This window comes from Camelus dromedarius, chromosome 36 (assembly GCF_036321535.1).
Source record: "Camelus dromedarius isolate mCamDro1 chromosome 36, mCamDro1.pat, whole genome shotgun sequence".
Lineage (NCBI taxonomy): Eukaryota > Metazoa > Chordata > Mammalia > Artiodactyla > Camelidae > Camelus > Camelus dromedarius.
The window spans coordinates 12,807,433-12,833,112 of record NC_087471.1 but is presented as its reverse complement, the minus strand read 5'-3'; the positions used below and the strand labels follow the sequence as shown (position 1 = coordinate 12,833,112).

At 46.3% G+C, this 25,680-nt stretch overlaps 1 protein-coding gene, 1 long non-coding RNA gene and 1 pseudogene across 3 annotated transcripts in view; 1 reads left to right on the top strand and 2 right to left on the bottom strand.

Moving 5' to 3' along the window:
• LOC116149872 (uncharacterized) overlaps positions 1-5,920 on the bottom strand; it is a 34,565-nt gene extending 28,645 nt beyond the window's left edge. Inside the window, exon 1 of one of the 2 annotated variants that reach the window (XR_010379217.1) lies at positions 5,592-5,920. This is a non-coding gene — a long non-coding RNA (uncharacterized LOC116149872). Of the gene's footprint in view, positions 1-5,401; positions 5,556-5,591 lie in introns of those variants that run through there. The other variant, XR_004133446.2, reaches the window with a different exon arrangement.
• On the top strand, positions 426-1,686 carry LOC105101620 (heterogeneous nuclear ribonucleoprotein A3-like; annotated as a pseudogene).
• A 1,973-nt stretch (positions 5,921-7,893) lies between the features above and the next one.
• Positions 7,894-24,830, bottom strand: CBR4 (carbonyl reductase 4). Its single transcript, XM_010994815.3, has 5 exons — positions 24,561-24,830; positions 22,441-22,561; positions 21,032-21,168; positions 18,683-18,817; positions 7,894-9,809 (listed from the first exon to the last, which is right to left on the bottom strand). Exons 1-5 carry the CDS (start codon positions 24,700-24,702, stop codon positions 9,631-9,633), a joined length of 714 nt encoding a protein of 237 aa, XP_010993117.2. The 5' UTR covers positions 24,703-24,830; the 3' UTR covers positions 7,894-9,630.
• Positions 24,831-25,680: the final 850 nt, after the last annotated feature.

Genomic DNA, 25,680 nt, shown 5'->3' with positions numbered 1-25,680 from the left:
GTGATGCAGCAACTGCACTCCTGGGTATTTACTGAAAGAAAATGAAAGCACTAACTAGAAAAGACGCATGCTCACTGCAGCGTTATGTACAACAGCCAAGATGCGGAAGCAACCTCAGTGTCCACTGATGGACGTAACAGAGAAAGAAAATGTGATACATACACACGTACATACGTGTATATACAACTAAATCACACACGCAGACACAAAATGCCAATGAAATACTGCTCAACCATTAAGAAAAGGAAATTCTGCCACTTGCTACATCAGTGGACCTTGAGGGCATTATGCTGAGTGAAGTAAGTCAGACAGAGAAAGACAAATACTGTATGATCTTGCGTGTATGTTGAATCTAAAACAAAACAGGCCTCTTCCTCTGGGCCCCATATTGAACTCGAGTTGGAAGAGGCGAGTCTGGTCTCAAAATGGAGGTAAAACAGCTGCCCAGTTGCCCCCAGCCCAACTCCGGTCATCACTACTGCCAGGGGGAGGGCCACGATCCAAAGGAACCACAGCAGTTGAGAAAACTATTGGTGGCCTGAGCTTTGAAACTACAGATGATAGCTTAAGAGAACATTCTCAGAACTGGGCACTCCTACAGATCGTGTGGCGATGAGACCCCAAACAGAATGTTCCAGGGGCTTTGGTCTTGTGACTGACTCTTGTGCTGAGAGGTGGATGCAGTGATGTGTGCTCGACCTCACAAGGTTGATGCGCATGTGGTGGAGCCAGCAGCTGTTTCTAGAGAGGACTCTGTAAAACCTGCTGACCATTTAACAGTGAGGAAAACTTCTGTTTTAAAGAAGATACAGAAGAATGTAATTTGAGGGACTACATGAGGAGTATGCAAGACTGAAACCACAGAAGTTATGGAAGACAGGCAGAGTGGGAAAGAGGGGATTTGCTTTTGTAACTTTTGATGATCATGATACAGTTGATAAACTTGTTGTTCAGAAATACCACACTATTAATGGGCATAACTGTGAAGTGAAAAAGGCCCTTTCTGAACAAGAAATGTAGTCTGCTAGGTCACAAAGTGGTCATGGAGGTGGATCTGGCAACTTTATGGGTCGTGGAGGAAACTCTGGAGGTGCTGGAGGTCACTCTGGCCATGGTGGGAACTCTGGTGGAAGGGGAGGCTCTGGTGGTGGAGGTGGAGGCAGCAGAGGTGGCTACGGAGGAGGTGATGGTGGATGTAATGGGTTTGGAGGTGGCAGTGGTCCCGGTCAGAGTAGCAGAGGAGGCTATGGTGGTGGTGGACCAGGATGTGGAAGCCAAGGTGGAAGATATAATGGTTACAATGGAGGAGGTTCTGGAGGCGTTGACTATGGTTGTGGTGGGAGCTATAATGCTTCTGGACAACAGCAATCAAATTATGGACCCATGAAGGGGGGCAGTCCTTATGGTGGTGGTTATCAATCCAGTGGTGGAAGTGGTGCATGTGGTAGCAGAAGGTTCTAACAACTCAGCAGAAAAGGGCTACAGCTCTTAGCAGGAAAGCTGCAGGTTGCTTCGTCCCCAGTGCATTAGAGGAACTGTAAAAACCTGCCACAGGAGGAGTAATGATCCACAGTCAGAAGACTTACTGCAGCTTAAACAGGACACCCTTCTTGTTCAGGACTGTCACAGTGTCACAGCCACAGTCTGCAAAAAGTGCAGCTATAGATTGACGCGATGTAGTGTCAGTTAGAGGTACACTCCTGTGGTCGTTTACCTGGTATAGCTTTGTCTTTTCATTACATCAGGTACATTGCCCTATAAATTGTGCTTGTGGTACCAGGAATAAAAAATAAAGGAATTTTTTTTCTAGTTTTTGAAGTGAAAAAAAAAGTGAATGAAGGACCACAAAAGGCAAAATACACTTCTTTCTTATGGGTGAGTTGTATTTCATTAAATATGTATGCTGCAAATTCTTTATCTGTTCATCTGTTGATGTGCATCTAGGGTGCTTCCATATCTTGGCAATTATAAGTAATACTGCTGTTAATAGCAGGGTGTATGTATCTTTTCAAATTAATTCTTGTTTTGTGGTTGGCTTTATTCCTTTGATAACTACATAAGTTTAAAAAGCTAAAGCTCTAAACGTTCTTAGAAACAATGAACAGTACATATATGTAAATTTAAAAAATATGTATAGTATTGTTGCAGGAAAGTGTGTGACAGCTCAGTGTTACAGGTCAGTTGTGACAGCAACCTGGATCCGGCTGAGAGACCAAGCAGCACTAGGAGAGTTGGAGAACTCAGGTTTACTACGCCAGCGGGCCCAGAGGTATTAACACTCCGAGCTCTGGACCCCGTCTGTAGGTTCACACAGGCTTTTACAGGCTGCCAGTTTACACTTTGCAACATCATATGCAAATAAGTAATAACAAAAGTTGACTAATTAGGAACAAACTTTGTAGAAATCGACCAATCAGGAGTGAGGGAAATAGGCCAATCAGGAATGAAGGAAATGGACCAATTAAGAGTAAGGGAAATGGGCCAATCAGGAGTGAGGAAAACAGACCAATCAGGAGGGAGCTCCATACAAATGAAGCACTACAAATGGACCAATCAGGAGTTAGCTCAGGGAACCAATAGAATCTTAAGGGTAAGTTCCACTTTCCTAGAAGTAAGCCATCTCAGAGTTTAAAAAGTGAAATAATGCCGCTGGGCCAGGGAACCGAATGGTGCTGGCAGGAGAGTAATGGCCCTGCCTAGGGATCCTGCTGTCTTTTTCATGGGGCTTCCCACCTCAGTATATTGTGTATATGTATTTACATGCAATATATTGTATATGGGCAGTCAAATTGTAACAATTCTACCCAATCAAACTGAATAAAAAAAGGAAAAAAGGAATTTTTAACTTTCCAATATTTGTGTAGCTCAGTTTTTCCACATTTTAGTACAGAAACTAACAAAATGCAGTTTTGAAGGTGTTTCCTTGTGAGTTAACAAGCAAAGATTACAGTTAATTACTACAAAATAGTATGAATTTTGCTGAAGTTTAACTGTAAAGAAACACCTGCTGAGGGGAATCTATTCTCGTTTCCAAACCATGGAATGAATGGGCTCTGACACGTGGAGATGATAGATATTTGTATGTTTGCAATGTGTCTTTTAGATAATAGAACTGGTATTAAATGAGCATATTTTTTAATTTAACAGCATTAAGATTTACCTTCAAATGAAAAATCTCAAGATTTCTGTTTGGTTTTGTGCATTTTCTTTCAAAATGTAATCACATGGTTTCAGTGCAGGAGCTCTGCTGAGAGACCCGGATGTGTTTAGAACATCTCCCTTCTATACTCACTTCAGTCACCTGGAAACCGTCTACCTGGGTGTGAAGACTGTCTACTGCACTCTGTTTGAATTCTGGAAGGGGGTAGTGAATGTCTTCCCTTTCCTCCTACCTGAAGAAACATTCTTAAAATCTTTAAGACACAGGACCACAAGCTTGCTGTATCTGAGCAAATAAGTGGCTTTTTTTTTTCCTTTTTAAAGCCCAAAAGGCCCACAAATCTTCAGTTGTTTTCCTTGGTTTAATATCTTTCTGATACAAGCTCTCAGACCAAGAGAATAAAAGTTAGGCATTGTTGAACCCTTTAAAAAAAAAAAAGCAAAAAACCCCCAGCTCATTGCTCCAGAGAGCAGATCGGTTGGTGCCAGAGGCAAGAGTAGGGTGTGGCGGTGAGCTAGTGAAAGTGCTCAGTAGGTACCAACTTACAGTCACCAGATGCGGAAGATCTGGGGTGTGATGTACAGCACGGTGACTGCCGTTAATCCTGCACTGCATGTTTTAATATCTACTTGTTTAGCAGCTTTCAAAGTTCTCATCACAAGGAAAAAATTGTGTAACTGCATGGTGATGGATGTTAACTTACTGTAGTGGCCTTGTAATACATACGAGTATCTATCACATCTTTTTTAAAAAAAAAACCACAAAATACTTAAGAATAAAATTAACAAATAGATGAAAGATGTGTATGCTGAAACCACAAAACTTGCTTAAAAACATCTAAATAAACAAGGAAGGCTGGTTCTGCTACACACACGTCTCCTGGCAGAGCAGCCAGACCTGACTTGGGTAAGTAGGTTGCAGAGAACACGTGTGCTCACCTTTACACGTTGTCTACCCATTTTCCCAGCCGTGTACCGATCTATACTCCCGGCAGCAACGCTACACGTAAGAGACCCTATTGACCGACATCCTTCACAACCTTGCAACTGAGATTGTGGTCCGCACACCAGGAGCATCAAACTAGCAACCCGTTAGCCACGCGGCACCCCAGGCCCCTCCATATCGCCTCCAGGACAAGCCGCAGCTGTGAAAGGTCTTTACGTGGTTCTCCTTAAAGCTTGAGGGGCCCTGCTCTGTCGTCCCCCCCCCCCGGAATGACCAGATTCGGCAGTTTGTGCCACTCGAATGTCAGATGGAGCCTCGTGGTGGTCCTGATTTGCACACCCCTCATTAGTTTGAATATACGTTCCACATACGTTGGCTGTGTTTTTCCTCGGCTGTAAAACGCCTGTTCTGTACCTTTGCCCATTTTCCTACCGCGTTATTACTGACTTAATACTCATTACACACTCTTGATACTGTTAGCTATCTGCTGCATAAACCTGTTTGTAATCAGCCTTTTTTGCTATTTTTAAGGTGTTTTCTGGGAAACAGGTGTTGGTTTTAACAGTTAAACCCATACTTTCTTTTTACGTTTAAGAATGCACATCCCAGAGTTTGAACAACGTCCACTTCTAGACAGTCGGCCGGTGAACAGCGCGGCTTTGAACCCCGCAGGCCCGCGTACACACGCGCGTTTCAGCAGCGAACAGTGCACAGGTCACTCCACGCGGCCCACGGTTGGTTAAAGCCGCGGATTCGGAGGAACGGGGGATGCAGACTTACGTGGGTTGACCCTCTCCCCCTGTGTTCAAGGGTCAACTGTATTTTCCACTGAGCGTTTTGACCTTTATATCACTTTTCCACCCCGAACGTATGTGTGTGTGTAACGTGAAGACCTAATTTTTCTCCCACGGGTTTGCCTTTTGCTCACCCCAACCCCCTGCCAATTCACAAAAATCACTCTGGGGTAAGTGACCCAAGATCTCCCCGTCACCAGTGCGCCCAGGGACACGAGCACCCCGTGACTCGCAGCGTCCGGCAGCGCTGAGGGCCAGGACCCCTTCCTGCAGCAAAGGCGGCTGTCGCGGCGCCCGGACGGGCCCTCCTGCCTCCCGCCGGTGCCCGGACGCCGCCAGGCCCGCCCCAGGCCCCTTCCTCCCGGCAGGCAGCCAGGAGACGCCGGCCTCTGGTCCCCTCCCTGAGAACGCACTGCCCGCAGCAGCGCGCACGGGGCTCCGCAATCGTCCTCATCAGCCCCTCCCTCTGAAACCTCCGCCCGGCACGCGCGTCACCCCTTACCTGGCGTTTCCGCGCGCCCCCTGCCCAGACTGCACCTCCTTCCTCACTCGGCTCCTCTTTACTGAAGGTCTCTTCTTGGGTGTCTCCAGGGCTCGACCTCAGCCGGTTTAAACCTACTCTCACGACCTCCCCGCTCCCTCCCCGACACCCTCTGAGCACGCACCGCCACGGCGGCGTGAATCACACGCACCTGTTCGCTGCATCCAACCCGCGAGCACGCACCGCTGACTCCACCTTCTCAGTCTCCCTTCCGACCACCTACCTTCGTTTCTCTTCCCTCCACCCTGGACTCGGCCTTCCGCGCCTCTCGCTGGGCTTCCCGCGAGGGAGGTCCTCCTGCACGCGCCCCGCCCTGACCTCTCCCCACACGCAGGCCAGAGCCATCTTTTCAAAATGCATCGCATCTCCCTCGTCCTTGAAACGCTCCCGTGACCCACAAAGACCCAGGCTCACAGCACACCCCTCCCCTCTGCTCTGCCCTCCTGGTGACACCCCCTCAAGCCTAATTCACCAGGCCGCCGCCCCCCCCCCCATTTCTGTACCGCAGTTCCGGCTGAGTGAAGGCTCCCCTTCTGGTGCAACACCCCCTCCGAGAAGCCACTCCTGACCTCCCTGAAGAGGCCAAATCCCCCAGCACGAGGTTCAACGGTAACAAGAGCTTCTCTCTCTTGCTGGGTTCGCCTCAGCTGTGACTTTCCATTTGGTGATGCTTTACGGTCTGCTGCCCAAGACCCCACCCCAACTGGTCTGTGGGCTCCAGGGAACCAGGGTTCCTTTTTCCCACCACCGTACCTCCCGTGACCAGCTGTGTCTGGTACCCAGTAGGTACGAGTAGATTCTTATTTAAAGAAGTAATGAACTATGAACCACTGAAAGCTTTTCCTAGAAGCATCTCCATCTGTTTTCACCCTGCCCTGCCCATAACAAAATTCCCAGGGACAGGGCTCCTGGCAGGTGTTTAAAATTTCGGGAAAAAAAATTCTCCAGGCGATGCTGACACCGCCCCCATTTGGTTTGTTAGTCCAAGGATTCCAAATGAAATTGGTGGTAATTACTCAAAGTTAGTCACGTTGCCTAAGAGAAAACAGTTGCTTGGCTTTGTATTTCAAATTCAGTTATACATTGAAAGCAAGCCTCAAAGTCATAGGTAAATGGCCAAAAATGGGAGTGAGTCACAGAGATCTGATCAAAAAAGAATATTCCAGGATATGGGCTGAGAGAACAGTCATATTTCGACACCCACCCCCCACGACAGCACAAGTAAGGACCAGTGACGCTGAATCAACACGTCCATAGGATTTATCAGTGCATTTCGGGAGCGATCCCCATGCTCTGAGATGAGCAGGAAGGAGGAGGCATCAAAAGACGTGCAAGAGACTTAGCAGGTGTTCAGCCAACATTTACAGAGTGACTTAAGTACCTAAAGTGGCTTCTACCTTCAGGAGCTAACCATGGAGTTGAAAGATACAATTACAATAAAGAAACTTAAAAACTATTAAATACTTTAAGTATGTTTGTCAAGTGAGGGCAGACGTTCGACTTTTCAATTTACATATATTTCCACTTTGAAAGCTTAGAAAACTGTTTCAGCATGGTAAGGCATAACTCTTGAATACCCAGTCATCTCCCTTTATTCTAGATAACAGAAGCATTTACATTAAATCATCTTTGCACAAATTATTGCCCCCATATCTATAATATACAATTTTCTGAGAAAGCAGTTTAAAACCCTCTTATAAACTGAATATGAAAAAAGTATGTAAAGAAGCACAAATTTTAAAACCTTCCATGCAAAAATGTTAACACATTGGCTTTAACCAGAAACCATTTCCCAAAGGGTACTCAGTACAGGGGGATTGTTGGCTCACGAGAGTCAGATAACAGCTGAGGGTGAGTGTTGCTAATTCACTGAAGTTCTAGAATCTCTGAAAATGAAAGGCAGCTGTGGATGACACAGTGGATGTCAGCAAGTGGATGACAGCATGTGGTGCCCAGTCCTCCGGGGCCAGTGGGAGGGTGGAGACCTCCCTGCAGGGGACGGGTGGCGCCGTAGCCCACAAGTGTGACGTGGGCCCGGGGAAGGGCCGGGCCGGCTACAAAGGGCTATGTCTTAACGTGTAAATACACACACTGAAGGCTCAAATCTGTAACCTCCATCTCAGCAGAACACCCCACTGCCTTCCTGACCCCAGATGTCGGAGAAAGGAAAGGGCCAGGATGAAGGCCTGCAGGGAGGCAATGCCAGGGACACGGCTCCTCTGTCCGCACGACCTCCAACCTCCGGCTCAGCAGGAGCTCCCAGGCTCACGGCTACCCCAACTGCCACCCCCCACCCCGCACATTCTGTGTGTTACCAGGTCTGCACTCGGCAGACAATCTGATTGATGATACTAACTCACAGTTCCCTGGCATTCTCACATCCTCAACAGACTTCTCCAAGTAAAGACGACTATTTCAAAGATAAATTTAAAATAATTTTTTAAGAATCCTCATTTAGAACACAGACTTTACTATTTTTTATTTTTATTACTCTGCATTTATTTAATATATCCAGTTCATACTTTTGCACTTTCAATGTAAAAGTAAATCATTTTGCAAGAAATAATGTTCAGCTCCAATAAAACTATGAAAAGATTACTTTTTAAAATGCAGTAAATTTTTAAAACACTTAAAAATGATAGATAATAAAAATCAACCTGACTCCAGTGACATTTAAAATTATCACGCTCTTCCCCACAAGAGTTCAATGAACGCAAAAGACATCTGATATTTTCATTCAGTTTGTGTCTTTATCTCGAATCTCAGACAAATACTTTAAGACTAATGACTTACCTTTAAAGACATTTAAATTCACTTTTAGTGCATATTTTATTAAGTCATTTAGGATTGTTCATAAGTAATTAAGTATTTTTCTAAAATTTCTGCTAAGAATCATTATTATGTTCGTTAATGCAAAACACTCTAATTTTCCAACAAGTATCATGACTTCTTAATGCTGTTTTTAAGTAGCCTGCTAAACTGAGCGTTTTGTGGACTTAAAAACACAGAGGACACCTCTTCTACTTTCCAGGTCGATGAGATCTGTGCGGCTCAGACCTGCACCAGAATCAGACCATCCAGGGTTAGTCCTGCTCACCTTCGAGAACTCCTCCAGGATGGGTCAACTGGACCACACTGGTATTTACAGATTACTGTGCCTCGCAGCTCAGAGGAGGAGTAATCCCACTCAGAGAAACCAGGCTCTACACTCACGTCTGTATCTGTTTTCTTCAACCGGTGCAACAACTGCTTGTCCAAGCACATGTGAAATGAGTACAGTTTTTTTTAGTGGAGGTACTGGGGATCGAACCTAGGACCTCATGCATGCTGAGCACACGCTCTACCACTGAGCTGTACCCTCCCTAACCCCAATAGTGTTTAACATTAGCAGGGTTGCTAACATACTGACAACTAACCAATGCCCTGTAAATTACTTTTTATTTTTAGTGGAAGTACTAGGGATTGAACTCAGGATCTTGTGCATGCTAAGCATACGCTCTACCACTGAGCTATACCCTCCCACTCATTTTTAAATTTAATTTTTTTCCCTGTAAATTACTTTTACTCTTTGGCAATAGCCCACAAGGTTAACTTCTAGAGGATTCAGCCCAATACAATGAAATAACTAATGACAATTAGACTATATAATTTTTCCAGATTTGTGACAAAATATATAAATTAAGATACTACCCGTTTATATCACTTGAAAACTGTCTGTACAGTTGGCCCTCCAAATCCAGGAGCTCCACACTCAGGGATTCAACCAACCATGGATAGAAAATATTAGAAAGTTCAGAACGTTCCAAATGGCAACTAGTTACACAGCATTTACACTGTATGTCAATTACTCAGCATTTACGTGGTGTTAGATATTATACGTAATCTAAAGATGATTTAAAGTATACGTAGGTCATATGCAAATACCACGTATGCCATTTTATACGAGGAGGGGGAACATCTGAAGACCTGGGGTTCCCACGGACACCGAGGGGTGACAGCACACTAAAGCCGCTGCAGCCTGTAAGGTGCCATCAGTCAGAACGCACAACGCCACGCTCTGTTCTCGCAGACTGCTCGTGTAAAGCTGGACATCAGCACGCGGGGATCAGCAGGTCTGATCAGCAGACGGAGGCGTGACTGTCTCATCACAGCCAAGCAGAGTGCGCCCGACTCCACCCGGTGGGCGTCAGCTACATGGTGAGCTGGAGCCCCCCGTCCACCACCAGCACGTGCCCGGTGACGTACGGAGACTCCAGAAGGAACACGACCGCTCGGGCCACGTCCTCAGGTTCTCCAAACCTCTCGAGAGGGATGCTTTTCTTTAAGTGTTCTTCTTTCAAGTCTTTCGTCATATCCGTGTGCACAAACCCTGAAAGAGAAACGTTTGCTCGAGTAGGTGAAAATGACATTGCTCAGTTTCATAGGAAAAAAGAATTTGCTGCTGAAAATTTGAGACTATTAATAAACCTTGTTTAGGAAATTACAGAGTTGTGCTCACAATCAAGTAACCAAGTCCTCACCTTTTACTCAATTTAGCTCAGGGAACATTCAGTGAACACTAAAGCACTCGGCCCCCAAGTATCCAGGCCACCTCGTAACACAATGTAAGTGGGTAGACGCAAACAGGAACATACACCCTACGGCGGAAACCCTCACTTGCACCCCGAATTACAACAGAAGGCACTCTGGTGAGTGCCCTCATGGAGGCAAACACAGAGGAACAACAGAAAGGATGAACTTCCCTCTGTTAGGGGCTGGGGAGGGTTGCGGCGCAGAGGGAAGGCAGGCTTCACAAACAGTTCTGACAAAGATTGGTTCCACCTGCCACAGCTGAGATGGCAGATGACTGTATTTCCAATATCCGTCTAAGAAAAAACCTTCTGGGATGATCCAACCCTGATGCAAGCATGCACAGAAAATTAGAATATTAACATGGCCGTGGTGTGTGCACCCGATTCTAAAAGATTCACACTACAGACATATATGCCAGAGGAACTGCAGATTTTATTAAGCAAATCTTGTGAGGTCAGTCTGAGACACAGGAATACTTACCTATAAAATACTTAACTTAGTAATCAGTATTCTGTACAACCCTCAATCATTTAGACTTTTTTTAAAAAGGCAAACAATTAATCCTCATGAAATTAATAATTAGAAAAAAAAATTTTAATGTTAAGGTCATGGAAAATACATGAACTAAAAGTTAGACACGACCTGTAATGTGAAAGCTAAATGTGCGATCTCAAATATACAGCTTTCAAATTGGCTTGTGTTATAATTGAATCATTTATGGCTCAAACTGTAAACCCACCTAAATACACTTCCATTTGAAGTTCCATGACACACACCCGAGTAAGGGTCAGCATAGGCCTGGTTGGTTATGCAACACTGTGTAATCTTTAAAGTTTTCTTTGCCTTAGGTTTTTACTTAGACATAATCCAAAGAGCTTCTCAAAAGCCTGTGAGAAATCATAGGTTTTCCATCATGAAGCCTATGACAGTGACAGCCTGACTGTTGGGGAAAAACTGTGAACAAGCTGCATGTCTTTCCTAAAGAGCTGGTTAAATAAATCGTGGCCCATCCACACCACAGAACAACAGGCAGGTATGAAGGATGCTGCTGCAGAAAGACCCATTTAAAAGGGACAACCAACATTTGCATATTTAAAAAAGCAGGTTATAGATGAATTCAAAGTAGGTTACAAATGAATGATACCACTTTTACAAGGAGGCAGAAAAAAAAGAATATATGCTAATGATTGAAAAAATACCTACCAAAGTGTTAACGGCGATGAGAAACAGATACTGGAAAGACAAGTGCTCACGTTTGCTTTGCTCTCTTCTCTGTGCTCGTCTGCAGTTTCCACATTGTCTAAAACAGCTACTAGCTTTGCGTTCAGATAAAAAGTAATTGAAAGAAGACTGACAGCACTGAGCTCAGACCGTCTGTGACGGGGGCCTGGAACAGCCAGTCTCGTCCACCTGTGTGCTTCCTGTGAGGTTACACTGTGCAATACGTGTCATCTGCTGTAAAACGGTGCCACTTGTATTTTCAAAGTCAGCAAATGGCCTTCACCCCCTTCACCGTGGGGACAGCGAGGTGACCAGAAGGAGGGCGAGGACGAAAGGAAGGAGCAGCGGCTGGCGGAGCGATGCTGCGACCGTGAGCAGCCCCGCAGAGCCATGTGGGCACAAGTGACGCTCCACCCACTGAAGTCACCCACGGCCCTGGCAACCCCGCCACCTGGACGAGCGACCACAGGGCCTCGGGACACCCAGGTTCTGGACACAACTTCCAAAGGGGCCTCAGAAAGTGCATCAGGAGGAAAAGTCACCTCACAGGTTAGCAACGCCGAGTGAGTAAATCACGAATCTCAACACTTAAACATTCACGCTGTCTTCTCAAAGAGTTCAGAATAGAATTACTTTAAGGTCCTTTTCAATTCTAGCCAAACTGGCATAAGATATTTCCCCACTAACTCTCAACCCTCAGCAGAAAATCAGTGATGCTCTTTAACCTTACAAAACAAAATGAAACCTCAGTAAACTTCGGTAAAAACATTCTGCCATTCTGCCAGAAAGACCTCTGACTCTGGGTTAGCAAATCCCAGGCGCAACTTCTAACCGGCCCTGGTGACTTTCCTCGCAGGCAGCACTCTGTGGGAAGGAGACCCCTGGGCTAGGACATGTCCCGCTGGGTCCCGCCTCTGCTCTGCCGACACTTGCCAGCAAAGACCTGGCCAGTCACACGCCATCTACGCTCTACGGCTGGAGTCAGCGAGTAGACTGGAGGGGACAGACTTCAGCTCCGCAAAACCAGGACTCAAAGATGAACAGGTGTCAGTGTGGTCCGACTCCTTGCTGCACCTGATGTTCAGCAGAGGGAGCCCCCCCTGCCCGGGCCCTCAGTTCTCACTGCCCCGAAACACTCTCTGCAGCTTCTCCAAATTCACATGTACCTTCCCTCAACTCAACAGAAATCAAATTAAAAACATGAAGTGATGAATTAGTCCAGGCTTTACCAAATTTCAGCATCACTGCACGCGACAGCCCCTGACCAACACAGGTGACACTCAACAGTGAAAGGCTGTAAGTCTTCCTGCTAAAATCTGGAACAAGACAAGGAAGCCACTCTCACCACTTCTGTTCCACATAGTATTGAGTGTTGTCCCACAGCAGTCGGACCAGAAAAAGAAAAGGGATCCAAGCCAGATGAGAAGAGGTAAACCTGTCACTATGTGCAGATGACATGTTACTATATATAGAAAAACCAAAAGGCTCCACACAAAAACCACTGGAGCTGATAAAAGAATTCGGCAAGGCAGCAGGTACAGGAGCAACATTCAGAATCAGCGGCATTTCTTTACACTAACAATGAAAGCTCAGAAAAATAAAGACACAATCCCTTTTAAAATCACATCCAAAAAAATAAAATACTTAGGAATAAACCTAACCAAGGAGGTAAAAGACTTATACGCAGAGAACTACATAAAGATCACTGATTAAGGAGATTAAAGATGACTTAAAGAAATGGAAAGATATCCCATGCTCTTGGATTGAAAGAATTAATTTTGTTAAAATGGCCATACTACCCAGAGCAATCTACAGACTTAGCACCATCCCTATTCAAATTACCCAGGACATTTTCACAGAACTAGAACAAAGAATCCTAAAATTTATATGGAACCACAAAAGATCTAGAATAGCCAAAGCAATACTGAAGAAAAAGAATGAAGCTGAAGGAATAACCCTTCCAGACTTCAGACGACACTACAGAGCTACAGTAATCAAAACAGCATAGATGGTTTACAAAAACAGACACACAGATCAGTGGAACAGGATAGAAAGTCCAGAAATAAACCCACACACTTGCGGTCAATTAATCTTCAACAAAGGAGACAAGAATACACAAGGGAGAAGAGACCATCTCTTCAGCAAGTAGTGCTGGGATAACGGGACGGCAGCATGTGACTCAGTGAAGTTAGAACATTCCCTCACTCCACACACAAACTCAAAATAGCTTAAAGACTTAAACGTAAGTCAAGACATTATAAACCTCCTGGAAGAAAACATAAGCATAACATTCTCTGACACACATCTCAACAATGTTTTCCTAGGGCAGTCTACCCAGGCGATAGACATAAAAGCAAAAATAAACACATGTGACATAATTAAACTTACAAGCTTTTGCACAGCAAACTATAAACAAAATGAAAAGAAACTTATGGAATGGGAGAAGATATTTACAAACAAGGCAACTGACAAGGGCTTAAGTCCCAAAATATACAAACAGCTCATAAAACTCAGTAACAAAAAACAAACAACCCAATCCAAAAATGGGCAAAAAACCTAAACAAATATTTCACCAGTGAAGACAAACAGATGGCCAACAGGCACGTGAAAAAAATGCTCAATATCACTAATTATCAGAGAAACGCAAATCAAAACTGCAATGAGGGATCACCTCACACCAGTCAGAATGGCCATCATTCAAAAAAAATCTATTTTAATTAACACACAAAAATAAATAATACTAAAGCTTAGCAACTAATTTGTCTTCAAAAAGTTAATAATATTAGGCAGCAAATGATACCTAATTTATTATTTCACTTGTTCTTGTTGTTCCTATTATGATTTGCTTTTTAACTATTTTTCCTTAATTGGAAACTCCTTTTGAAGGTGACCAGGAAAACTCACTTTGAAAAGAAACATATTAATTCTGATGTTTCTCAACTCCGTTAAAAGATGTGATGAAGAATCTGGTTGAAATTACTACGGAGAATAAGGTTAGTAAATGACGCACAGAATCGATTTAAAGCTACCACCGCACTTGGACTTTCATGATGTGCATTCATACGACACTTACAGCAGAGCCAGGGTAACACGTCATACTGTAGCCAGGGTTAGTATGATCAAGGTCACCCTGATGAACGCCCACATTCTCAGCAACAGGTTTCTGCCTGTAGTGCACACTGCACTGCAAAGTAAGCCCCTCAGGAAAGGCCGTACACACACCGCCCTCACTCATACAACCTCCCTTTGTGGACAGACTGGATTCACACTATTTGGCCTGCTGTCTTGACAACGACTTCACGCTGACGGAATTAAGCCTTCCTGCTCCAGCATCTCCACTGCGTTGCACGCGTACCTAGTTTACATTCGTCAGGCGGCAGTGTAATTAGCTGTTCACGTGCTGTCTTTCCCACTGTGCTCGCTCCTTGGGGAAGAAATACCTCATTCAGGTTTGTAATTCTGGAACGCAGCCAGCCCGCACATGCAGGAGACACTCGGGAAGTCTGCTGAGCGAGTCTCCATGAGTAAGGAGCACTTGCATTAAGTTAAACCCTCCAGCTTTTAGACCATCGTGACCTAGAATTAACTCTTCATTACTCACGCTGCTGCAGTCCGGAGGGAGGGGCGCGCACACACACACACATGCCATCCCTAACCACAAACCACACACTTTACACGTCAGACTCGGCTCACAGCGAAGTCAGGCAGGCTGCACAAAGCATGCATGGAGAAGGCAGTGCCAAGACCATGGTGCAGCTTCTGGATTATCTTTTTCTCCTTTTCTCCCCCCAAAAACGAATGTATCTAAACCTAGGCATTCATCAAGTGGTTGTGGATCCGGAGTGCTAGAATTCAGCAAGTCTCTGGGACTCAGCAGTGCACCGGGACGAAGGCCCACAAGAAAGCAGGGGGCCACCGGGACGTCTGACGGCCCCTGATTCCTGCTGCTTCGACATCAGTGCCAGACGAAACCCCAACTCCAGGGTCCACGCTGGTGCCGAGTGCCGTGAAGGGTCGACGTCAGCCCCTCCTTACTGACCCCAGGGGACCCATCCCCGCACCACAGTTGCTGGGACAAGGGTCCCATGATCACGGGCAGGGGTACAGGAGGACACTCATTTTATTCAAAAATCCAGTAACCCAGCCTCCCATCACACCAGCTCACGAGAGAGAACGCAGACCTGGGTTTAGCACCTTTGTTCTGGCCTCTTAACTAATCATGGCAATTTTATCAATGAGTAATTTGGCAAAAGAAAAGCAACGTAAAGGTAAAAGCTATAAAACTGGAAGATTCCAGATATTTTAGGCAGACCGTATTAGCGAAAAGACAGAGAGACCTAAAGCTCGTCATGATATACCAGAAATCCAACAGGCTGTATTTTCACGCTTTGCTCGGCGGGAAATCAAAAGGTAACGCTTTTAGGAAGTGTCGCCATCAGCAAGCTGCGGACCTTCGACAGATCACTGTCTCCGGGTCCTGGTCTGCCCGCTGGAAAAATGACTGCAGCACAGGGTCGCTAAGACCCCGTCCACGTTATGCTTTTCCACAGTTAGTGCAGAATTTAAAAAGAAAGGTCGTAAGTAAAACCTAAGGGGCGAGGAACTTTTTCCTCATCACCAGTTCATGACTCGATTCTTTTCGCAATCGTTTTGGAAGCATTCTACCCAGACAGCCATCTGTGAGTACCACTTACAGGCCAATTAATGGCTTCCTTCTCCATAAATCAAAAATCATAAATATTTTAATAAGAAGTCCTAGATAAACATATAAACATGTGTATGTCTTTAACAAGTACAACCAGAACTGGACTTGTGTGTCTTTGATCTTTAAATATGCATTTGGGGAAGGAAAGTCTCGGCATCTTTACTACTGTCACGTCGCTGGCCTTGGTCAGCCACCTGTCCCACCTGCCTCGTGCTGCACGGCCCTGGCTCGCGGGGCTACAGGTCGTCATACAGCCCTGGACGGTCAGTGCCGCCCAACTCCTGCCAGAACCAACAGCCTGCTATCAACCTGCTCAACTTTTGGAAAAAACTTACAATTAAATGTCAGCCATGGACAGGTCTTTTCTTTCTTTTCTTGGTTTGTTATTTGCAAACTTTACAAACATGTACACGGTTCTAATTTCCAGATAAGTGATTTCTGATGTCACTGCTGGGACCTGAGATTGTGTCTGGAACACTAAACTGCCATGTTTTCTTAAAACTGGCGTCTACTTTGTCTGCTTGTAATCGTGGAATCCCAGACAGTCGAGGCAGCAACCCAACCTCCGTTTTGTTCCTAACTGGACGAGCACTAACTTTGCATGTGCTCAGCTGGCTTGTACCCTCTGGGAGGCTACCTGCTTGTTGCTGACCAGTGTTAGCATGTGTCTGGCCTCCTCTGACAGGACAGCCACAGGACGGTTACGGAGATGCTGCATCTCATGTGGGAGCACGTGATGTGTTTCCATGTCGGTACTCTGAAGCAACTCCACCTGCCGCTGTCCTGTGGACTTGGCACACCCCCAGCGCTGTCTTCTGGGGCCCATGAGCTCGCTGTTCCACTTACTCAGGGAGCTGCGGAACGTCAGCAGATCAGAGAGGGAGCCTGCGTGTAAGACAGTGCTCCCCTCTCAACCTGGGCCTGGGAGCAGCTTAACCTTTTCGAGCTGAGCTTCAGCAGAGGTCTCCCTCCCACCCCGGTCCAGGGGAGGCTGGTTCTGCGGCTTTGCCCTGAAGGATGACGTCCACACACACTCAGCCCCTCCCTCTGCCCTGCAGATTACTTGGTGTACTGCGGAAAGTCCCACTTAAAACGGGACTCTGATCATTTGCAGAATGCTGTGTGTTCACAGGTGCAGAGGGCTGCCACGTGGTGGAACAGTCTTGTGTAACAACTGAGGTGACCAACCAGAAAACCAACAAACCGGCTGCAGGCTGTACATTCGAATTTATTTTAAGAGCCTTCGCATGACCATTGGAGGCTTTCTTTAGCCTGGAGCAGCCTGGACTGTAATCTCGATCACTACGTTTCAGTCCTCCCCAATGGCTTGTAACTCACAAACCAAGCTCACTGGCTTTGCGTCCCATTTAACCCCTCAAGATTTTCAAGTCCTGTGGACACCCAGTCGGCACAGTAGCAGGAACAGGTGCACCTTAAAAAACGTCCCCCTTGTGTCTGCAGGAGGCTCTGACTTCTGTGGTTCTGAGCCCAGGTCAGACCTGCTTTGTCTCACGGGTGAGCGGCACCTCAGCTGGGCTGGTTTTCCCACACGTTTAACCGGAACACAAGTGTTCCTGACAGATTTCCCACAGGAGGCTGTGTGCTTCCCACTGAGACGTCTATTCTTTTGAAAACTCATTAAACGTCCTCCTCTCCCGTGGTCGGTCACTCCAGAAGACATTCTAACATGAACGCCGGGTAGCGCCTGGGGCACAGTGAAGTCAATGAAAAGCATCTCGTCCGTTGTGAGAACACACACTATGTGACCTCTGGTGGCCCCTTCTCTGTGGCAGTACTGACCCTCTGGAGCACAGCCGGACCCACTTCGCTGCACTTTGCTGGTCCTGCGTTTTTTACAAGTGGAAGGTCTGTGGCAGCCCTGCCCTGAGCAGGTCTACCGGCGCCATTTTCCCAACAGCATTCGCTCCCTTGTGTCTCTGGGTCACACTGTGACTTCTTCATTATTACTGTGTTGGTCATGGTGTCTATGATCAGTGATCTTTGACGTCACTGCTGCATCTCACTGAAGGCTCCGGTGACGGCTAGCATTTTTTTTTAGCAATAAAGTACTTTTAATTAAGGCATGAACACTGTTTTTTAAGGTACAGTGCCACTGGACACTTACTAGACTACAGTAGAGTGCAAACGTACCTTTTACATGCACCGGAAACCAAAAGGTTCAGGAAAGAGATGCATTACTCGGAAAATTTTGCTTTGATACAGTGATGAAGTCTAAACTAATGAACAAGTACTGTGTCCCAGCGAGCAGCAAACTGATGAAAGATCCCGAGAAGGGGAGAAAGGCAGTGACAGTGGAAACAGTTGTCCAAAGGTCTACAATCTGGACTTTCTCAACTACTGGATGCGTGTTACCAACACTCCCCACCCACCCCACTTACTGAAATTCTTACATTCAGCTCCTGAGAGTTCTTCACTGAGAGGTGACTTCTGAATGAGCAGCATTTCACGTGGTTTTAGTTCAGGAACATTGTTCAGCGAAGACGCAGGGTACCCGGCACTGTCCCAGCCCCTCCCTGAGCTGGGGCACAGCCTCCGCAGCCACGCCGTCCTGGGCTGCACCACTCCAGAGCTGAGTGACACTGCAGGTCCCGTGTCCCTGCCCCACAACCCTCTGAGAGGTGCCTGACGATGCTGAAGTACTCACAGACACGAGAGGAGTCTGCTGTCACGGTATAAAGCCAGAGATGCACATAAATTAAAAGAAACAAGAAGTCGTCACTGACCTGGAGCAACTACATTCACTCTGATCTTCTTTCTGGCTACTTCTTTAGCGAGAGCCCGTGAAAATCCAACCAACCCTCCTTTAGTGGCGCTGTACACAGACTGGCCAGCGTTGCCTTTCAAACCAATGACGCTTCCTAGAAAAAGAAAGGAAAGCAAATCCAAACCAATTAATGGGGCTATGATTCCGAATTTCCAGATAATCTACAGTAAACAAACGAGCTACAAACCATTTTCCCTTGTCCTCTGCTAAAATGAGAAATTCTAACCATTGCCATTTGAGTAGTAAGATTTGGGGTCTGAGTCCGCTTCAGACACACAGAGAAAACATATCCAAAAGAAGCGTGTGTGAAACCGCGAAGCCAGGCGGGGGCTTGAGAGCCGCTCTAGCAAGTAAGAGGAACCTACTCCCCTCTCTGAGGAAGACAATGAAAACTCTGCACTATTTATAAAAGCCTCCAGTAGGACGAGGTCAAAACCAGAAAAGAAAGTCAGATAAAGGCTGATTCATGATTCTGTAACACAGACATAAGGAGGTGCTTAATCCCGCCTAAAGAACCAGTCCATCTGAAGACAAACCTTACTGAATCCCAATTACTATCGATCTAAACTACCAAACCTCCCACTGTAAACTGTAAAACTGCAACTGAGCTACCTTCAGTGATGTATTAACTTGGGCCGCCTACTACAAAGATTCCTGGCTGGCCTCATCTATACAAATATGAAAGAATAAACTACAATTCAAATATCAACTATAAGCAAATAAATTCCTGCAGAACAGAATTCGGGGAAGTTATTTTCCTCCACAAGTGACCTATAATTATGATATAAAAATTAATCTAGAATCTCACAAAATTATTGCAAAAATAATTTTACTTTAGAAAGAGAAGACATTCCGAGTATTTTTTATATTATAATCAGCAAGTCCAATATGAAATATTTAACCACACAAGATGTCACCAGCCAGTTAATGACATAGGAACAGAGGTGTGGAGCACAGAAAGAGGAAAGAGACGTCAGACAGAGGAAACGCAGGTGGACAGAGAAACACGAGAGACACAAAAAGAAAGAAAAATACAGGCCTGAGGAATGGCCAGGTAGGAAGCTGGGGCAGTGTGGGGCACGCCACACACAACTGTCCACCTAGTCAAAGTGATAACTTCCAAAATATCAATGACCTTTCTAGCAGTTTAAAGGAATCCCTTCTGTAATGAGATTCTCCGACTTGATTTTCAATCGTCTATTTTATTTACTTTCGGCACAATTCTCACAGCTTGCATGTATACAAAGGACTGACGTGGGTTTTTCACATGTATCTAAAAAGGGGCTATTTTAGAGTTAAACACATGCCACTCTATCAGGTGACATACACAGGCCAGCTGCCAGCTTACAAGAACCCCAAGTCATTGCCAGGCTGTGACATTAGCAGCCAAAGGTCAACTCATTCAACCATCTTTTGCAAGAAAACTCATCTCTTGCATTTTTAAGGGTAAATGTCAAAAATGCTCTAATTCTTATTAGCAAGGTATTCTTTCCGAGTCTCATTTTCAAAAAAGAAAATGCTGTATCCTGGCTTGGAAAGACACCCCCTGTATTACGGAGGATAGTCGTTGACTTCAACAGAGTAGCTTCCCCCTTGTGTGGCCTTCTAAAGTATCACCACTTAAAAGGCAGGCAGCACGCTGCTATCTTCCAGGCACCAAACTGCAGTGAAACTGCAGGTAATTTTGCGTGTTAAGGTCTACAGGCTCATACTCCACGGTCTGTGTGCCCCACAGGCCAGATGAACTGCAGACCAAGAGCTACTCACATCCATCCTGAAGAACTGAAAAGCTTGCTCTCTCATGAAGACTTCCTCTCAGGCCCCGGTGCTGGGTTTATCAGTGACCCCTGCAGCCGCTGAAGAAATCATTCTTCAGCCCCCACTGTCTACAAGCTTCCAACTCCTTGGACATATTTTGAAAATCCAGTTTCACATAAAAATCAGCGTATTCAATTTCTCTTAAAAAATCAAAACAGCTGGCCAACCTGGACCATATCTGTGCACAGCAGCAACCTGCTGGACGGGTCCGCCACACGGCCTCAGGACACCAAAGCCGGGCGCCTCTGGCCACGTGTCACCTGACTGGCTGTCAATTCCCTGATACCTGGCGGTGTCACTCACATGACACCTGCCCAACCACAGGAAGGATGTGGACTGGTGACTCCTGTGTTACCCATTAGTCAGTTAACCATAGATAATGAAGACACATCCCACCCAAGTTACACAAGTAAATAAATTCCACATTAGCTGACTAAGCATCTGTATGGTACCACAAGATAATGACAAACTCACGCAGGTGAAGACTCACCGACATTCACGATGGACCCTCTCTGCTGTTTAATCATGGTCTTCACGGCAGCTTTACAGGTCAGCATGGAGCCCAAGAGGTTGGTGTGCAGCTGAGACAGCATATCTTCAGTGTTTGTCCTTACTAAGAGGCTATCCCTGCCAAAAAAAACCCCAAAAAGCAAAAAATTTAAAAATGGGATTAAGCAAAACAAACTAAAGGGGGGAGGGTACAGCTCAGTGGTGGAGCACATGCCTAGCATGCACGGGGTCCTGGGGTCAGTCCCAGCGCTGCCATTAAACAAGTATTACCCTACCTCCCCAGAAAAAAAGCAACAACAAAAATACAACAAAAAGAAAGAGGTGACATCACCACTGACTCTACAGACAGTAAGTGAATAATGAGAAGATCCTGTATTACAAACTAACTTATGCTAATAAATTCAACCACTTAGATGAAATAGACAAACTCCCTGAAAGACATAAACGACCAAGTTCATTCGAGATGAAGCAGGTAACACAACCCTCCATCTGTTAAGAAGCTGACTCTGGTGGGGGGGAGGGTGCAGCTCTGCACTGGAGTGCATGCTCACCATGCACAAGGTCCTGGGTTCCATCCCCAATACCTCTGTTAGAAAAGTAAATTAAAAAAAAAAAAAGTCTCCCCTCCACAAAATAAAATTAAAAAAAAAAAAAAGCAGTGGCACTTAGCTGCTTTAAAAAAAAAGAAGTTAACCTTGAATTTAAAAAAAAAATTTAAAAATCAAGAAACATATGCCCTTTTCCCTGCAAGCACAGTATCAGAAGTGCTTACTGTGAGCTGGGACACCTAGAGAACCCGTGTTAAACACAGCCTTGGAGGCACTGAACTCACCACTGACAGGCCAGAAAGGGTCCATCTGGAGGACTGGACACCCCTTCAGGTGGAGCCACAAGTACCCCTAACTGCTAAAAGCACTCCACAAAGCCAAAACAGCTCCAGTGAACTGAGACTGCCACACTGGGTCGTGCTTAGAAAAAAAAGTTTTACACCACTCCAAATATTGCCCTAAATTTATTTAAAAAAAAAATACCCACTCTTGATTCCATTAGTATTAACTGAGAAAACATGGGTGACAGAAATGAGGACAGAAATCAGCAATCTTGGTTGCCTACAGGAAGTTCTAACTGGGAAGAAACAGAGGGAGCTTTCTGGAGCTCGGGAAAAGTTCTGCAGCTAAATATGTACGTTGACCATGATATTAAAATCAAACTGCACCCTGATCCTAATCTCCATATAAAAGAAAAGAATGAAAAGAGTGTGTGGGTTGACAGACCAGGTTTTAAAAGTTTTTCTTCCAATTAGAAGTAAAACTAGTTAATATGTTAACTTTCAAAGATGTATGAGGGGAAAATAAAGACATTAGACATGTACTTAAATTTGTGACCAACCTGTTAATTCCAGCTGCATTGACCAGGAAATTAACGTGACCTAGAGTTTTCTCTATCTCTTCAAATGTACGTTGGACATCATGCTCTTTGGAGACATCACAGCTAAATGCCAAATGATCTCCTGCACAAGATTAGATTCGAAGTACTAATGAGTTCTAACTTGAATTTTAAAGCTATTCAAACACGTTTGTTAAGCATCTGCTATGAACTAGATCAGTTCAATCTGGAACCTAGAGATGAAAGATGATGATGATGGTACGGACTCCTGACTTCAAGGAGCTCAGTGTAATAAACTGGACCAGTGTGAGAAAGGAACAAGAAATAAAGCAATCCAACAGAATGTAAATCCTGAAACTTGTTTTAACCAACAAAAAGTGAGGGGAGGACCTTTTTTATGTAATACTCTGAGTCATCTAATAATATTTATAGTTTTGACACTGACCCCCATGCCACCCAGTGTCAATGGTTTTCTGCTCCTTTTTTCATAACTTAGTGTCTAACTCAGCTAGGTTTTTGTTGAATTGGTTTCCTGGCCCTGAGATAAACTCTAGGATTTTTTTGTTTGTGTGTCTGAACTGTGGTATGTATATTATAATGACTATTATTCAAGCCTGACCATTAGGAGACATGAGACAAAGGAGGAAGCTGTAAAAACAAAATGCTAAAACTACAAACCATGAAAAAAACAACTTGTTTTACTAAAAACTGTTTTTTTTTAATGTCCACTTTTTTGAAATGTTTAAATACCCAAAAAACTACACTTCAAAGAAAGTGTACATTCTCTACTCACATTCTCTACTTAATATATTTTTTTAATACTCTAAAATGGAAATTTAAAAAAAAAAACAATTGTTTTATCTTCTGGCTAACCTTGCCTAATACATTAACATTAAAATCACCTCCTCAAAAGAAAAAAGCCACATGATATCACTTACATGTGGAACCTTAAAAAAAAAAAGACAAATGAACTTATTATTTATAACTTAGATGACTGATTTCTTGAATATGTGTAAGCACACGTGCTTGTCCTTTATGATTGGATTACCGCATTCTGTTGATTCTTATTTTGTGGCTGGCTTTATTCCTTAGATAACTATGTTAAGTTTAAAAAGCTAAAGCTCTAATCTGTTCTTAGAAACAATGATCATATACGTAAAGTAAAAAAAATTCATGCAGTATATTGTATTTATTTACATGCAATATAATGTATATGTGCAAACTGCAGTCATTCTACCTAATAAACCTGAGAAAGAAAAAAAAATTAACTCCTCAAACCCCTGAGACAGTAAAGTCATGCAAGAAGTGACACTGTTGGGGTGAAAACCAATCACTCTTGGACCACGTAATACAAGGGAATTCAAGGCCCCCAAGCACCTCCTCACTCTTGGCTTCCACCTGAAGCGGTGCTGGGCCCCAGACCCCAGACACCCACCCAACAGTTCTCATCTGGCCCACCACTGCGACGGCCCGGCGTCACCCACAGGGCCACCACGTCTCCACCTCCGTCCGGGCGACGGGAGGCAGCACACCCGAGCGGCACGGAGCACCCCGGGCGCCTCCCGGGCCTGGAGCCCGCGTACTTTCCTCCGGAGGCGCCACCGCGCCCCGCGCGCGCGCACACGCGCGCGCGCACACACACACACACACACACACACACACACACACACACACACTCGGGGCCGCGGGCGCCCCAGCCACCCTCCTCGCTGAGCGCAGCCGCGCGCGGCCTCAAACGTCCCGTCCTCCCTGCCCCGAGGTCACTAACAACAGGAACAGATGGTGTTCATGTGCAGCAGCAGGGAACCTGGTCGGACGAAGCTCAAGGCCTCTGCCAGAGTCACCGGGACAACGTGGTGACGTAAGCGCTTCGCACGCACGGGAGCGGATCGGATGCCGCCTGCGCGTGCGCACACCGCCATCGCACAAGGACACTTGCGCGCGGGCCGAGCAGCCTCGCGAGACCACAGTGCACCTGCGCCATGCGCCGTGCGCCGACGTTTGTCCCACAAGGTGGACCTGGCCGCTTCCTGGAGGGGCCGTTGGCGGCCGCCCCTCGGACCAGCACCGGCCGCGGCCCACACTCGCCGCGAGGGGGCGGGGCGTCCCCGGTTGGTACCCACCGCCCAGGTCCCCGGCCGCGGCTCTGGCCCCCTGCAGGTTCCGGGCGACGATGGCCAGTCGGTAGCCTCTCTGGGCCATCAGGCGGGCCACCGCCCTGCCGATGCCTCGGGAGCCTCCGAACACGGCGCACACCTTGTCCATCTGGGACGGGGAGCGTGCAAGGGGCGGCCCTTTCCAGCGGCCTCGCGCTTTCACACCACCGCGGCTCCAAGCAGCCGCAGCGCCGCCGCGGACTGCCGCGAGGGCGGACAAAGGCGCTCAGTATCGCGTCGGCGAGTCTACGTCAGCGCGCGCGGGGCTCTGGGCGCCCCGCCCTCCGCGGACGCGAGCACCCGCCTGAGAGACCCGATGTGACAGTTGGGCCGGAAGGGGCTGCGCTGCATGCTGGGACTTGTGGTCTCGGCGCGGGCGGAAGCGGCGTGGGCGCGGTGCCCGCCGGGTGAGCACCTTGAGGCCGTGAGGGCGCCCCTGTAGCCTGGGCCACGGGCGTCCTGCTGGACCCTGCCAGGCGGGACACGTCAATCACCGCATTTGTATCCAGCGTACTCTCCAAACTGTCTACCTGAGACCCGAGGTACCCCCCCGTGAGGGAGGGGGACCAGATAAGGCTGACCGGGCCCGTCCTACCTGCCCCTCTCCGCGCCCCCGGGCCCACCGTTCACCTCGAAGGCTGCCTTTGCAGAGGCAGGTGCTCCGTCAAGAACAGAAGGAGCTCGAGGATGGCAGCTGAGCGACGAGCCTTGCCGGATCCACAGCACGAACGTTGCCGGCTGCTGCAGACACACAGATAGGCTCCTGCAGTTCTGAAAAAGGATGTGCTGCGTGCCCTCGGAGTCAACAAGCCGAAGGTCAGCGCTTGTGACAAGTCTGCTTGATACCATATCATTATGTTAAATGTTTCAGAAAAGTGTAAATCGTAGACCACCTGGGGAAACAGGGCAACTACACCTGAAACAGAATTAACAGCTCGGAGGACAGGGAGGTCAAGGAAGAATGAAGAAATGCAAAGAGAAACTGGATTGCAGACTGAAAGAAGGCAGGGGAAGAGCCACGGGAAAAAAACGAAACACATAAGCAAATTGAACATCATTTCTGTCCCACCTAGATCCAAAAGGGATT

Coding starts and splice junctions, on each gene's coding strand:
- CBR4 (XM_010994815.3), bottom strand. CDS start 24,702: ATGGACAAGGTGTGCGCCGTGTTCGGAGGCTCCCGAGGCATCGGCAGG. Junction 18,818..21,031: donor AGGGTCCATCGTGAATGTCG/GTGAGTCTTCAC, acceptor TTCTTTTTCTAG/GAAGCGTCATTGGTTTGAAA. Junction 9,810..18,682: donor AGTGAATGTAGTTGCTCCAG/GTCAGTGACGAC, acceptor TTTCTCTTTCAG/GGTTTGTGCACACGGATATG.